Source organism: Carlito syrichta, unplaced genomic scaffold (assembly GCF_000164805.1).
Source record: "Carlito syrichta isolate Samal-C Ts95f unplaced genomic scaffold, Tarsius_syrichta-2.0.1 Scaffold169247, whole genome shotgun sequence".
NCBI lineage: Eukaryota > Metazoa > Chordata > Mammalia > Primates > Tarsiidae > Carlito > Carlito syrichta.
In genome coordinates this window covers 1,381,141-1,396,273 of record NW_007113343.1, presented here as the reverse complement: position 1 = coordinate 1,396,273, position 15,133 = coordinate 1,381,141, and the positions used below count along the sequence as shown (strand labels likewise).

At 38.1% G+C, this 15,133-nt stretch overlaps 1 protein-coding gene across 1 annotated transcript in view; it reads right to left on the bottom strand.

Moving 5' to 3' along the window:
* Nucleotides 1–15,133, bottom strand: part of MICALCL (MICAL C-terminal like) — a 62,970-nt gene that overhangs the window by 35,004 nt on the left and 12,833 nt on the right. The window contains exon 4 of the mRNA XM_008051269.2: nucleotides 1,139–1,254. Within this exon, the coding sequence (XP_008049460.1) occupies nucleotides 1,139–1,254 (116 nt within the window). The remainder of the gene's footprint in view (nucleotides 1–1,138; nucleotides 1,255–15,133) is intronic.

Genomic DNA, 15,133 nt, shown 5'->3' with positions numbered 1-15,133 from the left:
CACACACACACACACACACACACACACACACACACACACACGCCCAGACCCCTCCTTCCTTGCTCTAAGCTGGGCTGTGGGGAGCTGGAACCCGAGTGACTTGAGATGACGCCAAAGCTCCTAATGCCAGATATGGAAAAGTTGAGTGTATGAGTGTAAGTAAACAAATTTGGTTTTCCCCTTCCCTCCCCAGATCCTCATGGCTTTAAAAAATAAACTGCCAGAGCAGTGAACTGCTTTCCTGTCCACCCGGGAAGCATTTTGGGTCCAGCCATTCAGTTCCCCTACCCCCTGCTCTCCCCATAAAACTCCAGTTCCAGTGGATAAAGAAAATGACAGTGGTCTTTGCTTGTGGGATGTTTGTCTCTGTGTATGTGACATTCAGACACACAGACATATAACAGTGTTTGTGTTGTTTATCTATGGGTATGAGAGTTGTTGAAAGAGTTCTCTAGAAACAGTAAGGTTCACAAAGCAAAGAGGACTCCCCAGCTGGCACAAGTCCTGTCCCTTCCACAGTAGGGATTCTCAGAGTATCCATGTCTAGATGCAACTGCATGGTTCATTTCATATTTCTGATTAGAATAAACATAACATTTTCCATGCAATCTGCCTCTAGTGCTTCTTAAATGAAGCTGTGCTTCCCCCAGGGAAATACGCATCTGCTTGTTATAATTTTTTCGATGGTTTGCTTGTTGGACCACATATTAAGCCCCCTTTAAGAGCTGCCGTCAAATGGTTTCAAGTAAATATGTCTCTTTTTTTTCCTCTCCAACTTGGGTCTCTGAAAAAGGTAAGCTTCTCCAAGTTTTTATTTGTATTATTTGTATTGTTTTTTAGTTAGAAAATATAGTTTATTTAAAAGTAAGAGGGAGAGAGGGAGAGAGAGAGAGAGAAGATTCATCTCCCCAAGGTAGGGAAGGGGGCCAAAGTCAGGAAACATGGCCTGGAGGTTTTTATTTTTTAAAGAGGTAATTTTTGGGGTGTTCCAGGTAAAAAGAGCACCCTCTCAGATGCAATGAAATGTGATCCTCCTAACAAAACTGCTGCAGCTGGAGCCCACATTGGGTCTGAAATCTGGATGGTAAATGGCCCCCCCGCCAGCCAAGGCCCTCTTTGGTTGGCCGAGTGTTGTTACCTTTGACTGCAAGGAACGCTGGGGATCAAATTCTTCATCTGCGGAAGAGGAGGTGGTGGAAGAGGCAGACGAGGCAGCCTCTGTTACCTGTGCTCGGACAGGGAAGTGCTTGGAGCCTGAAACGGGAAAAAAACTCACTGAACTGCTAGCTTCGTTTCCTGCCTCATGAACCAACGTTGTCTCTTCCTCCTCCCCGCTTGCCCTTGTTCCCTTCCTCCACCCCCCAACACTGCACCTGCCACGAACTTGAAGAGGCATCACCTAAGGGCAACTGAAAATTTGGCCCTCCACGTTAATTACATTTCTGGGTCCCTGCCAAAAGCTTTACAGTTCTCTTTTCACATTAGAAAAAAAAAAAGCCCAAGGTATTATGCAGAAATCAATTAATTCCTTAAACACCATTTATATGGTGTGTTGTTCAGAATGCACTCAGAGATGAAATCTATTATTAAAATGCATGTCTGAAGTTAGTTGGGTTACCTAAATGCTTGTGTAAGGTTTGTTCTGCAGAGTAATTGAATGCAAAAAAGTTGGAGCCAGCTCTTAAACAAATCGCCCTTCTGCGGCTCACAGCATCTGGCACCCATTTTTACTACATGACATCTGCTCAGTGTAAAAGAGCTGGCGTCAGAATGTCTGGTCATAGAAAAAAAAAATCCCAAATGTAATCAGAAGCAAAAGGACTCTAAGCCTAAGGTTTTATCACATAGTCTCATGCAACATAAATATTTCATTAATTATGGCTAAACAAATGCCATTTTTATTTTCCCAACTTGCAGATATTATCACATCATCGAAGTGATGATTCGAATGCCAGGAAAGGCAGTTTATGATAGGGATGGCTCAACAACGAAGGACCCGCTGGAGAGCCCAAGTCAAGGAAATATGCCAATCTCTGAACAAGGGGATGATGGTTGAAGGCAGCAAAGTGCCCATGTTAACTGGAACCTCTCTGTGATCTGGCGGGAACCATGTGTGAGAAGGTCTTCCAGGTGCCACAGGAAGCTTTTCTTCTTCTCAGCAAGAACATCTGTCCCTACACATCAACCTGCTGCAGAGTTAATGATTAATATCTGGATTAACCCACTCTGAATGCTGATTATCAAGACCAGCTAGAGGACTCCATGATAGAAAATGTATTAATCTTTACTCTACCATGGTGGCCTACATCTGAACAGAAATGTGTTGGGTGGGGGGAAAGCAGGCGAAGCAATTCCAAACCAGTTAACATTCTCTCCAGCCTGTTTTCTCCTCCCCATAATTTGCAACTATTCACCCTAGTGAGAGAGACCAAGTTCTACAAAATAAGGGTAATTTTAGCCTCCAGGAACACAATTTACATATGCTGTTATTTGAAGCAAAATAATGCAAAACATCTATATAATAACACAGCCTCTCTGGGGAGGAAGTTCACTGTCTACCACTTTAATTTGCCAGATGGGAACGCTCAGGTGAAGGCAGAATCAGAGAGCAGGATCGTTTTTTTTTTTTTTTGAGTGGAGTCTCACTCCGTCGCCTAGGCTGGAGTTCAGTGACACGCTCACGGCCACCCCAGCGTAGACCTGCTGGGCTCTGGCAATCCTTCCACCTCAGCCTTCCAAGTAGCTGGAACTACAGGCTTGCCCTACCGCACCTGGCTAATTTTTGATTTATTGTAGAGACGAGGTCTAGTCATGTTGCCCAGGCTGGTCTTGAACCCACGGGCTCAGGCAATCCACTCGCCTCGGTCTACCAAAGTGCCGAGAGCAGCATCTTGATGGGAGGGGGCATCGCTAATGGTGAGCTGAGATTGTTCCCCAGTTCTAGCCACTAAACTACCACAGAGTAATTTATTCACTGAGTATTCACTTTTAGTGTGTGACCTTGAGGATCTAATTTCACTTCCCTGAGTTTGTCAGGATCATGTGATTTCTAACTTTGTGCGATTGTTATCGAAGAATATGGATAATCAATGTGAAGTGCCTAACACCGTGCCTGGAACATCAGTGGTGCCTACATAAATGTCATCAGTAGCAGCAGGGACCGTTCATTATCATTGATCCAAACTGGCAATACTGTAATATTAGTAAAACTGCCTTATTAACCTTCATTTCTAGAAGAAGCATAAACCTACATTTGAAATTTTTGCTAACTTTCAAAAATAGATATTTCTATTAGATTTCCTTTTGAAATTGAGAAGAAAATGCTTCCAAATAGAATGCATTTCTTTCTATCTTTTTTTTTTTTTTTTGAGTTGGAGCCTCACTCTGTCGCCCAGACTGGAGTGCAGTGCCCGCTTCTGGCCACCGCAGCCTCGACCTGCTGCGCTCCGGCGATCCTTCCACCTCAGCCTTCCAAGCAGCCGGAATTACAGGCGCGTGCTACCATGCCCAGCTAATTTTTTGATTTATTGTAGAGATGAGGTCTCGCCACATTGCCCACGCAGGTCTTGATCCCGCAGGCTCAGGCAATCCACTCACCTCAGCCTCCCAAGGCGCGGGATTACAGGCTGAGCCACCGAGCCTGCCTTTTTCTTTTTTTTCTTTTTTTTTGAGTTGGAGTCTCACTCTGTCACCCAGACTGGAGTGCAGTGGCCGCTCCTGGCCACTGCAGCCTTGACCTGCTGGGCTCCAGCGATCCTTCTGCCTCAGCCTTCCGAGTAGCTGGAACTACAGGGGTGCGCTACCTTGCCCGGCTAATTTTTTGATTTTTATTGTAGAGATGAGGTCTTGCCAAGTTGCCCAGGCGGGTCTCGAACCCGCAGGCTCAGGCAATCCACTCACCTCAGCCTCCCAAAGGCACAAGATTACAGGCTGAGCCACCGAGCCCGGCTAGAATGCATTTCTTAAATTTCTGGCAAGAAAGTGATATAGTTGCCTCTGAGTGTCTTTCTTGTTACTCTCTCCATCATAGAACCAGCCATTCTAGGAGTTCACTTTTCATTTGCAAAGTCTTAAAAATTTTGCAGCATTGTTCCATACTGGCTATGTCACAATGACTGATTCTGAAATTCATCTCCCACCCCAAAACACTAGAAATCAGGACAGAATATATGAAGCATCTATCTCCAGACATTGGACAACAGGCAGTATAGAACTAAGATAACGGCAAGAACAGAAGCAAATGAAGAAAGTTCTGCAATTATAGTAACTTTCTGCCTACAGGGCCTTTCCAGACCACAGAGCCAGTAAGAAGAAACTAAACAGTTTATTGAGCTGAAAAGACAGATCAGAGTTTGTCAGGCTGAGAAAGCTGGAATGTGTGGGGCAGAGGGCTAGAGAAGAGAGAATTATATAAAGAAATAAGCATAGAAATCCCCTTGAGTCCATTGCTTAATAGTGAACTACAGATGCATAGAGAAAAACTCCATGAGGCTGGGCAAATAACTGCTGGGAAGTTGTAGGTTAAACAATCTCTAAAGCTTATACAGGACTGGGAGATGTTCAAGTTCTATCAAACTGGAATAGAACAAACATTTGAGACATTAGTAGAGACCACAGAAGAGTCACAGGGAATAAATTAGCCTTAAGGTAGAGGTTATTATGGATTCACCTGAACCAAGCTTAAAAACAAGCCTCAAACAAAATGATCAGCAAGTTACTTTATGCCTGCCAATCATTGTTTACTACCTAGTTAACATTCTTTAAACAACAACAACAAAAAATCTAGACACTCTACAATGTAATATTCAAAGTCTAGCAGTTAGTAAACAATTACTAGATATATAAAAAAGCAGGATAAGTCAGATAGTCAAGAGAAAAATCAGTTGATCAAAGCAGACCCAGAAATGACAGCTATAATGGAATTAGCAAAGATTTTGAAATAGATATTATAAATGTGTTCAAGAATTTAAGAAGGACTCCACCAAAAAACTGTTAGAATTAATTAAAAATTCAGTAAAGTTGTAAGATACAACATTAACATATAAAAATTAGGAGTATTTCTATATACTGACAATAAATTACCTGCAAAAAATTTTAAAAACATCCCATTTACAATAACTACAAACAAAAATAATAAAATACTCAGAAGTAAACTTAGCCAAGAAGGTGAAAGACCTGTACACCGAAAAGTAAAACATTGATTAAAGAAATGAGAGATTACATAAATCAATGGAAAGATACCCTATGTTCATGAATTGAAAGAATTAATATCAATATTTTAACAAAATATGTATGGTCTAAGCACTACAATTAAGAGACAGATATTATCAGATTGAATTTTTTTTTTTTTTTTAGTTGAAGTCCACTTTGTTGCTCAGGTTGGAGTACAGTAGCACGCTCACGGTCACCGCAGCCTTGACTTGCTGGGCTTAGGCAATACTTCCACCTCAGTCTTCCAAGTATCTGGAACTGCAGTCACATGCCACCACACCCAGCTAATTTTTTTGATTTACTGCAGAGATGAGGTCTCACCAAGTTGTCCAGCCTGGTCTCAAACCGGTGCGCTCAGGCAATCCTCTCACCTCAGTCTCCCAAAGTGCTGGGATTATAGGCATGAGCCACCGCGCCTGGCCCAGATTGAATTTTTTAAAAGTAAAAACCTATTATACATATCTGTATAATACATCTGATTATTATCTGTAACACATCCACATTAAAAAGTCGGCAAAAGACATGAATAGACACATCTCAGAAGAGGATATATGGGCAGCCGTATATCTTGTGCCAATAGACACAATAGACACAAGAAAAAGTGCTTATCCTCACTAATTATCAGAGAAATGCAAATCAAAACCACACTGAGATACCACCTAACCCTAGTAAGAACGGCCATCTTTAATAAGACAAACAACAACAGATGCAGGTGAGGATGGGGCGAAAAACGAATGCTTCTACACTGCTGGTAGGAATGCAAACTAGTGCAACCTCTTTGGAAAACAGTGTGGTGATTTCTGAAAGAACAAGAAATTGACCTGCTATATGACCCAGCAGTCCCCCTACTGGAGAAATGCACCCTGGAGGAATGCAAAGCATTCTACAAAAAAGATACCTGCACACGCATCAAAAGCATAGAACCAACTGTGCTGCTCATCAAAACTGGACTGGATAAAAAAATGTGGTACATATGCATGATGGAATATTTTGTAGCTATAAAGGAGGACAAACATATGGACTTCACAGCAACTTGGATGGATTTAGAGTCTATCATAATCAGTGATCTATCACAAAGAACAGAGTACCACATGTTCTCACTCATAAGCAGACCCTGAACATTTACCATAATACTATAAGAAAGGGATTGGAAGTAGCGGGATACTGCGAGGGGGATGGGGTGGGGGGGACATGACCTTAATAAAGGTACCTGATCTCAAACCAGGCAAAGTGGGAACCAAAGAGAGCCCCAAACCTTACCAGTGCCACTGAATTGTAGCACACATCTTTACAATAAAAAAATACAGCTACATTAAATATAAATAAAAAGAAAAGTTAAGAGTAAAAATGTAGGTAACCTATAGTGTGAAAAATCTAATCATAAGAAAGCTCGCCAGGCCTGTGACTCAGCTTATAATCTCACCACTTTGGGAGGCCGAGGTGAGTGGATTGCCTGAACCCACGGGTTCGAGACCAGCATGGGCACCTTGGTGAGACCTCGTCTCTACAATAAATAAAAAATTAGCTAGGTATGGGTAGCATGTGCCTGTAGTTCTGGCTACTTGGGAAGCTGAGGCAGACGGATTGCTGGAGCCCAGCAGGTTGATGCTGGGGTGGCCAGGAGTGTGCCACTGCACTCCAGACTGGGTGACTCCAACTAAAAAAAAAGACTACAACTTAAAAAAAGAAAACTCTTGTGGCTATATCAGAGTAATTTTTTGGCAAGAAATATTACTCAAGAGTGACATTTGATAATAAAAAGGGTAAATCTATCAAGAAGGTAAAACCATTTAAAATATGTATGCACTTGATTATAGAGCTTCAAAATATATGAAATAAAAATTGACAGAACTGAAAGGACAGATAGACAATTAAAAAATTACAGTTGGGGGTATTAACTCTTCTCTCTTGGTCAGTGATAGAATAAGTTAACAAAATTAAGAGTATGTGACTTGTAAACACTATTAAACAACTTGACCTACTTCCACATTATAGAACATTTCACCAAACAGCAGCAGATTATTTTCGAGCACAAACGAAACATTTCCTAAATTAGACTATATGCTGGATTATAAAACAATTTCAATAGAGTTTCAGGGAGATTGAAATCATAAAGAGCATGTTCTCTGACCACAAGAAAATTAAATTAGAAATCAATAGCTGAATGATACCTGGGAATATTCCCAAATATTCGGAAATTAAACAACACACTTCTAAATAACTCATAGGTCAAAAGAGAAATCACAAAGGAAATTAAAAACAATTTGAACCGAATGAAAACACAGCATATTAGAATTTATAAGATGCAGATGAAACAGTGCTTGAGGGAAATAAATGGCTTGAAGTGTTGAAAGGTTAAGAATCAATGACTTAAGTTTATGCTGTAAGAAGCAAGAAAATATAACTTATTTTCAAAGATGTAACAATAAGACTGTCAACTGATTTTCAATAGAAACAGTGGAAACCAGAAACAATGGAATCATATCATTAAGTGATGAAAGACAGTACCTACTGCCAACTTGCAATCTATATCCTGAGGAAATAGCATTAAAAAAAAGACAAAAGTGAAATGTTTTCAAACAACAAAAAAAAACCTAAGCGAATGACTCTCAGCAAACCCACACTAAAAGGAAAGCCACAGGGAATTCTTTAGGCAAAAGAAAATTCATCCAAGATGGAAGCACGATGACACAGAAAAAGATGCAGAATGCCTAAAATATAAAACATGTGCACAAATCCAAATGGAAACTATTTGAAGCCTTAATTATAATACCTATAGGTTTAAAATACATATAGAATTAAAATACATGACAGCAATAGGAGTAAAGTCGAAAGAAGGTAAATGGAGTTTAAAGTTTTCTAAAATACTAGGCAATTCAGAAGGAGATAAGATAACTAATTTAATATAGAATAATTTTAGTCATCAATTAACATTATAGTCTCTTGAGTAACCACCAAAATAATATGAATAAGCTATACATAACTACATGTACTATATACTATGCATAACATAGCTAATAAGCAAAAGGGAGGGAAATTGAATTTTAAAACTACTGATTAGTACAAAATAAACAAGAAAAAGGGAACAAAAATCAGAATTAGACAAATGAAAAACAAATAGTAGACTGATAGATTTAAATCCAAATCTATCAATAATTATATTAACTGTAAGTAGACTAAATATTCAAAATAGAAGATAAAGACCATCAAATAGAATTTTTTTAAAAGCCCAAACTATATGCTACTTATAGGAAAGACACGTTAAATACAAAAACATAGTAAGGTTAAAGTAAAAAGAAGGAAAAGGAGATATTATATGAAAATCAAACCAAAGGAAAGCTAGCATAAGCTATCCAAAATATCAGATGAAGACATTGAGGCAAGAAATATAATGAAAGTATGGGACACTTAATGATAAAGTGTCAACTCAAAAGTATACTATAACAATCATAAATGTGTACACACCTGATAGCATAATCTTAAAATATATATAACAAGAATTTATTTAACTAAAAAGAGAAACAGTAACACCTCTCAACTATTGTTAGATATTTTAAACATAACTCTCTCAGGAGGTGATGGAACAATCAAACAAAAATAATCAGTAAGGCTATAAAAGAAATGAACAAATATCGTTAATAAATTTTACCTAATTGGTAAACAAATATAGAAAACCATATCCAGTAACTAGAGAATATACATTTTTTTCAAGTACATATGGAATATTTACTAAACTGGTGGTGATAGGTAAAGCCATAAAGCAAGTATCAACAAATCTCACGGGACTTAAGTCAAAGTATGTCATCTGACAACAAGTGGAATTAAGCTAGAAATCAATAAAATGATGTAGAAACTGTTGGGTCTCAGAAATCAACACCACAAAAATGAAAACCTGAGAAGCAGCTCTCTCTTTCTCCCGCACTCTTGTCTCTGACCTCTCATTCTCTCCCAAGGCCAGCCACAGAAATTAGAATCCCTCTTCCCCAAGACAGGTCATAAAAACCAGAATCCTGTTTCCTCAAAGACAGCCATAAAACCTAAAAATATTATCCTAAATTTTCCCTTGCATCTCTGGGTAAAAATGGGCTGTACGTAAATTATCTGCCATACATTGTTTGATTGCATGTCATAAGACTCCATTCCAGAGAGGATTCTGCCCCACACCCCAGAAAGAAGGCATATGCTACACAGAGAGACCAAGAAGAATCTGGATGAAGAAGCTCTGCTGGGTTTTCCCATTCCGTCTATTAGCACTGGATTTTACCCTTTATGTCTAATCATATTTCTACACGATTGTCAATACTTTGTTGAACCTAAGCATAAAAATGAACAGTTTCCCTTCTGTCTTAGGGTCTTCATTCTAAAGACTCCCATGTCTCATAAACTATGATCAAATAAATTTGTATACCTTTTCTCCTATTATTCTGCCTTTTGACAGTGATTTTCAGCAAACCTTCATAGGGTGAGGGGAAAGTTTTCCCTTTGTCCTTACAAGATTAAGCAATACTTTTCTAAATAACCTATAGATCAAAAAATGAATACAAATAAATTTAAGCCAACTGGTGAAAAAAGTTTGGCATGACAAAATGACTAAAGGGCAGATAAAGCAGTAATTAGAGAGAAATTTAGAGTTTTAAACAAAGCACACATTATGCAAAAGAAAAAGTTGAGAATTAATGTTTTAATATACATGTCAAGAAGCTAAGGGGAAAAAAACCTCCACAAACTGAACCTGAAGAAAGTAAATGGAAGGAAAAAAAAAATCAATATAAGAGTAGATTACAAAAGAATAAAGATAAAACAGAAATAAAAGAGAAAATCAGCAAAGTAGTAATTTGACCCTTTAAAAAGACAAAAGTGATTAAGAATGATTAAGAAAAAATGGAACGAAACTCAAATTACCAATATTAGGAGTGAAAAATCCTACAGAGTATTACTAAAGGAAGCTATTATATAAACTATCTTATAACAACAAATTTGAAATTTCAGATAAACAAATTTATTAGAGAATGCAATTTATAAAACGGACACAAAAAGAAACAGAAAATAGAAGAGAACTGAATAGTTCTTTATCTATTAAAGGGATAGAAGTCATAATTTTAAAACATTTCACAAAAAATTCTAGGTTATATGACTTTGCATACAAATATTAAAGAAAGAAATAATACCAATATTTTTTAAAACATTTTTTCAGAGAATAGAAAGAGATGGAACATTCCCAACTTGTGTTGTGAGACTAATATGCTTGATACCAAAACCTGATAAGGATATTGAAAGAAAGGAAAATTTTAGGTCAACATCACTTATAGACACAGGTGTAAAACTCTTAAAAGTAATTAGTAAATTCAATACAGTGATACATAAAAAGAAAGTACATTATAACCAAGTTGGGCTTACTCTGGGAACACATCAATGGTTTAACATTTTAAAATCTATATAGTCCTAGCCAGAGCACCTAGGTAAGAGAAAGAACAACAAGCATCCAAACTGGAAAGGAGGGAATCAAATTATCCTTATTGGCAGATGACATGATCTTATATTTAGAAAAAATCTAAAGATTCCACCAAAAATTCTAAGGACTGACAAACAAACTTAGTAAAGTTGCAGGATATAAAATTAATATACAAAAATCATCTCTATACACTTAACAGCAATCAATCTGAAAAAGAAATCAAGAATGCAATCCCATTTACAATAGCTACAAAAAAAAAATACCTAGGAATAAATTTAGTCAAATATGTGAAAGATCCTTTACTTAGAAAACACTGATGAAAGAAATTTAAGAGGACACAAAAAATTGGAGATATTCTATGCTCATGGACTGGTAGAATTTATATTGTTAGAATGTCTATATTACCCAAAGTGACCTAAAGATTAAATGAAATCTCTACCAAAATACCAATGGCATTCTTCACAGAAATAGAAAAAAAAAAAATCCAAAAATTTCTATGGAATCACAAAAGATATGGATTATCTAAAGTAATCCTAAGTAAAACAAACAAACAAACAAATAAAAAACAGGAAACTCACACACACACAAAACCAAAGCTGAAACAACATATTACTTGATTTTAAATTATTTAAAGCTATAGTAACCAAGACAGCATGGTATCAGCATAAAAACAGACACAACAGAATAGAATAGAAAACCCATAAATAAATCCATGTATTTACAGTCAACTTATTTAGATAAAGATGCCAAGAACATACATTAGGGAACAGATCGTCTCTTTAATGAGTGGTGTTGAGAAAGCTGAATATTTATATGCAGAAGAATGAAACTAGATCCTGCATTTTACCATATAAAACAATCAATTCAAGATGAATTAAAGACTTAAATTTAGAACCTGGAACTATGAAACTACTAGAAGAAAACATTGGGGAAATGCTATAGGACATTGGTCTTGGCAAAGATTTTCTGGGAAAGACCTCAAAAGTATAGCCAACAAAAGAAAAATAGACAAATGGGATGACATCAAACCGAAAAGCTTCTTCACAGCAAAGGAAGCAATTAAAGTGAAGAGACAACCTAAAGAACGGTAGGAAATATTTGCAGATAATCCCCCCCAACAAGGATTAATAACCAGAATATATAAGGAACTCAAACAACTAAATTGCGAAAACAAACAAAAAACCAATTCAATTTTAAAATGGGCAAAAGATCAGAATAGACATTCCTCAAAAGAAGACATACAAGTGCCCAACAGGTATAAAATAAATGCTCAACATCATGAATCATCAGAGAAATTAAAATAAAAACCATGAGCGTGCCACTGCACTCCAGCCTGGGCAACAAGAGTGAGACTCTAACTCAAAAATAAATAAATAAATAAATAAATAAATAAATAAATAAATAAATAAAAACCACAATATAGCCGGGCTTGGTGGCTCAACCTGTAATCCCACCCTTTGTGAGGCTGAGGCGAGTGGATTGCCTGAGCCCGCAGGTTCGAGACCTGCCTGGGCAACTTGGTGAGACCACATCTCTACAATACATAAAAAAAAATTAGCCGGGCATGGTAGCGCGTCTGTAGTTCCAGCTACTTGAAAGGCTGAGGCGGAAGGATCTCCAGAGCCCAGCAGGTCGAGGCTGCGGTGGCCGGGAGCGGCCACTGCACTCCAGTTTGGGCGACAGTGAGACTCCAACTCAAAAACAAACAAATAAACAAACAAAAAAACCACAATATTATCTCACCCCCCCATCCTTCCCTCCCCCAGCCCCCCAAGTTAGAATGGCTAATTACCAAAAAGGCAAAAAATAAAAAATGCTGGTGAGGATGTAGAGAAAGGACAATAATCATACACAATTGGTCTGTTGGTGGGAGGGTAAAGAGGTACAGCCACCATGGAAATCAGTATGGGAGTTTCTCAGAAAACTAAAGCAGAACTACCATGTGATTCAGCAGGCCCACTGCTGGGTATATACCCAAAAGAATGGAAATCAGTGCAGTGAAGAGACACCTGCTCTCCCTCGTTTATTGTAGCCATATTCCCAATAGCCAAGATATGGCTTCAACCTAAGTGTCCATCAATAGATGAATGAATAAAGAAAATGTGGTACATATATAGACATCGTGAAATACTATTCAGCCTTAAAAAATGAAATCTTGTCATTTGCAGCAACATGGATGAAACTGGAGGTCATTATGTTAAGTGAAATAAACCAGGCGCCCCAAAACAGATATCACATGTAATCACTCTTATGGGAGAGCTTCAAAAAAAAAAAAAAAAGGACATAGAGAGTAGTTCCAGCTACTTGGAAGGCTGAGGCGGAAGGATTGCCGGAGCCCAGCAGGTCAAGGTTGCAGTGACCGGGAGTGGTCATTACACTCCAGTCTGGGTGACAGAGTGAGACTCCAACTCAAAAAAAAAATGTTGGGGGTGATAGATATCCCAATTACTCTGATTCAATCATTATACATTATATACATGTATCACAACATCATATGTACCCCAAACATGTGTACAAAAAATTCTGTATAAACAAAACAATGTAATTTAGTACATACTGCCTAAAATAACAAAAGCATATGATCATACAATAGATTCAGAAAAAGCATTTGGATAAATTTGTTACTGTTCCTGATTAAAACACAGCAAGCTGGGAGCAGGAGACTGTTAATCTTATAAAGAGTACTGATAAAAAATCTACAAGCCAGGCTCAGTGGCTCAGCCTGTAATCCCAGCACTTTGGGAGGCTGAAGTGAGTGAATTGCCTGCGCCCGCGGGTTCAAAACCCGCCTGGGCAACTTGGTGAGACCTCATCTCTACAATAAATCAAAAATTAGCCAGGCATGGTAGCACACGCCTGTAGTTTCAGCTACTTGGAAGACTGAGAAGGAAGGATCGCCGGAGCCCAGCGGGTCGAGGCTGCAGTGGCCGGGAGCGGCCACTGCACTCCAGTCTGGGCGACAGAGTGAGACTCCAACTCAAAAAAAAATAAATAAATAAAATCTACAGCAAACATTATACTCAGTGGTGAAATACAATTTCTCTGGTATTGGGGAAAAGACAATGGTGTACACTGTCATCACTTATGGTCAGCTTCGAATAGGAGGTCCTTGGCAATGTAATAAGGCAAGAAAATGAAATAAAAGATATGTGAATGGGGAGGGAGCTGTCAGGCTGCCTTTATTGGCAGATAACAGGATTATCATTGTAAAAATTCTACAAAAGTTTACTACAATAATGACTGAGTTTAGTAAGGTCAATATAGAAAGTCAGTTTGTTTCTACATATTAACAATAAACAATTTAAGATCCAAATCAAGAAAGCAATTTTATTTATAATAGTGTCAAAAGCATGAAATATTTGAGACTTCAATAAATTCAGGGAATGTATCTTGTCCACAGATTTGAAGACTCAATATAGTAGTCCCCCCTTATTCGTGGCTTCTTATTTATTTTTAATCTTTTTTTTTTTTAATTCATGATTTAACTTTCCTCGGTTTCAGTTACCCACAGTCTACTGTGATCTGAAAATAGTTGAGTATGGTACAATAAAATATTTTGAGAAAGACCACATTCACATGACTTTTATTCCCGTATATTGCTATAATTTATCTATTATATTATTTGTTATTGTTGTTAATTTCTTACTGTGCCCGATTTATAAATTAAGTTTTACCACAAGTATGTATGTATAGAAAAAAACCTATAGTGTTCAGTATTACCCAGTTTCAGGCATCAGCTGGGGACCTTGGAATGTATTCCTGCAAATAAAGGAGATTCTACTATATTGTAAAGGTGTTAATTCTTTCCAAATTGATTTAGAGTCAATGCAATCCCATTCAAATGCCCAGCAAATATTTTTGTGGAAATTGATGAAATGATTCTATAAATCACATAGAAATGCAAGAGGCCAAGAATAGCCAAGATAATCTTGAAGAACAAAGTGGGGCATTTACTGCAGACTATGAAGATTTATTATTATGATTATGATTATTATTATTATTACTTCTTTTTTTGAGTCGGGGTTTCACTTTGTCACCCAGAGTAGAGTGCAGTGACACACTCATGGCCACCATAGCCTTGATCTTCTGGGCTCAGATGATCCTTCTGCCTCTGCCTCCTGAGTAGCTGGGACGACAGGCATGTGCCACCACACCTGGTTGATTTTTTGATTTACTGTAGAGGCGAGGTCTCGCCATGTTGCTCAGGCTGGTCTTAAACCCCTGAGCTCAGGCAATCCTTTGTTTCAGCCTCCCAAAGTGTTGGGATTACAGGCGTGAGCCACCATGCTTGGCTTGAAGATTTATTATAAAACCACATGGTGGAAACAGTGTGATTTAGGTACAAGGACAGACAAACCAACTGGTGGAACAGAAGGTCCCAAAACAGACCTGCCTAACTTATGACAAAACTGTCGCTGGGCTCGGTGGCTCAGCCTGTAATCCCGCGCCTTTGGGAGGCTGAGGTGAGTG